This window comes from Vigna umbellata, unplaced genomic scaffold, assembly GCF_029865625.1.
Source record: "Vigna umbellata cultivar VRB3 unplaced genomic scaffold, Vumbellata_1.0 scaffold_680, whole genome shotgun sequence".
NCBI lineage: Eukaryota > Viridiplantae > Streptophyta > Magnoliopsida > Fabales > Fabaceae > Vigna > Vigna umbellata.
The window spans coordinates 39,862-42,060 of record NW_028274447.1 but is presented as its reverse complement, the minus strand read 5'-3'; the positions used below and the strand labels follow the sequence as shown (position 1 = coordinate 42,060).

Here is a 2,199-nt window from a genome sequence, read left to right as displayed (position 1 = left end):
GATCAGTTTTATAAGGTTTGTGTTGAGGATCGTAAGAATTGAAATTGGCCATAGAATCTTGTGGAGTTTGTGAGGACGAATTATGAAAAAAAATTCACGTTCTTGTTGAAGAATCAAAGAAAAGGTTTTGGTAAGATTTGGCATGGGTTCCATTACATGATTTGAGAACGTACAGAAGAGAATTCATCATTTAACCCACGGAGAAACTTGATTACAGAATCATCATTACGATCCTGTTGAATCTTGATTAACAATCCACAATTGCAGGAGAATGGCAGTACATACAAGAATGGTTTGATATAGAGAAAGCTCTTTCAAATTATTGAAGACGAGTATAATATTGAGATACAGTGGAATCACCTTGTTTGGCAAGAATGAATGGCTTCTTGAAGATCAGCAATACGAAACTTGTCACCATGAGAAAAGCGTTGAAGAAGATCAATCCAGATTTCATAGGCAGATTCCATCCACATAACAGATTGTTTAATAGGGAGCGTCATGGATCGTGTCAGCCATGAAATCACCATCTTATTACAACGCTTCCAGGCTTCGTGAAGAATATCATCATCAGCAGGGCAAGGAAAAGTGCCAAGAACGAATTTTTCTTTATTCTTGGTTTCCAGAGCAACGAGCATATCATGGCGCCATTGTTGATAGTTGTTATCAGAAAGAAGAGGAGTAACAAGAATAAGAGCGGGATTCTCACCAGGATGCAGAAACAGAGGGTTGGAAAGATGATCAGTGATAGAATTGGAGAAAGCCATGAGAAAAGTATTTGTCTACTGATACCATGTAAGATAACAGAGAAAAAGGAGAAAGAGAACCAGAGAACAAAGAAGAAAAGAATTGTATTGAAGAAAAATTGAATTGAATGAAAAAAAACAACAAGGTAAAGGTATATATACAGGAAGTAAAAAGGCTTCCTAGACCGAACGTCCTAAAAGGGAACGGTCGATACAAAGAAGGCAAACGGAAACAACAAAGGAAAAGGAACGAACGACAGAGCAAAGGACGAGCGTTCAGGACGAGCGTTCAGGACGAGCGTTCCTGTCGAGCAGCGAGAGCGACAGTCACGATGTCGAGCGACCCTGTCGAGCGGAACGAACGACAGGCACGATGTCACGAGGACGAGCGTTCCTGTCGACCAGTGAGAGCGACAGTCACGATGTCGAGCGACCCTGTCGAGCAGAACGAACGACAGGCACGATGACGATCGTACCTGTCGAGCGATAAGACGAGCGACAATAACCAGATAAGGACGAACGGCGAGCGGCAACAATCAGATGATGACGAACGACCATAATAACTCTATCATCCTCCATCTTCATCTCCAATCTAACTAAGGCAAACACAAGGCATATACCATTGTTGTTTCTCACAAGGCCGCCGATAGCGATGGTAACCATTGGAAGCATTTCCAACACTGATGTTGCTCTTCACTTCACCTCCCCTAATTTTGTCTTCATCATTTGGCTAATGCCACCGTCGTGCAACTCTATCACCGTTAGAACCATCATTGTTAGCACTACCACAAAGCCTGAATGAAACCTCACCGTTGGCATTAGGTTTTTCCTTTTTCTTTCCTCCAAACACGCAACCGTAGAGCGACATTCACATCGCCACCTATAAATGGAGGAACCACCAATCGGAGATGCCACTACTTCTTCTTCTTCTTTGCATGGAAACTCTTCTAGCAAAATCTCAAAGTGTCACCACATTTATCCCTCCCTCTTCAAGCCCATTCAATCTTTTCCTCTTTCTATTTGACTTATAATATTTTTTTTTTATTATTTATCATTGTAATATGATGGGAAAAGATGAAACATTGTTGGGATATTAGTATGCAATTCAATTAAACATCAAAATAGAAGTTAGTACATTTATTTTCCTTTCTAAAAATGATTTATAATTTTGGAAAATGATAAATTATGTGCATTGGGTGATTCTACTTTTTGCTTTTTCACTTATCATGTGATGAATATAATTGTTCTTGCATGAGAATGACTCCAATATGCATGAATGGGTGATGGTCTATTAAAGGCATAATGTGAAAACACTTTGTATACTTTGGAGAAAATTATATTATATAGTATTACTATTTTGTTCACCGGAAGCCAGAACACAGCGTTGAAAATTGTTAATAATGAATTGATGAATGAGTGGGTTTCCTTTTGTGTGATTTGTCAATAGCGAGATGGC

The 2,199-nt window shown here is 39.5% G+C and overlaps 1 protein-coding gene across 1 annotated transcript; it reads right to left on the bottom strand.

Moving 5' to 3' along the window:
- Positions 1-356: 356 nt before the first annotated feature.
- On the bottom strand, positions 357-764 carry LOC148190641 (uncharacterized). Its single transcript, XM_088102713.1, has one exon. The coding sequence runs from the start codon at positions 762-764 to the stop codon at positions 357-359; it is 408 nt and encodes a 135-aa protein (XP_087958839.1).
- Positions 765-2,199: the final 1,435 nt, after the last annotated feature.

Bases quoted from the DNA above. Each gene is read 5' to 3' on its own strand.
- LOC148190641 (XM_088102713.1), bottom strand. From the start codon at position 764: ATGGCTTTCTCCAATTCTATCACTGATCATCTTTCCAACCCTCTGTTT.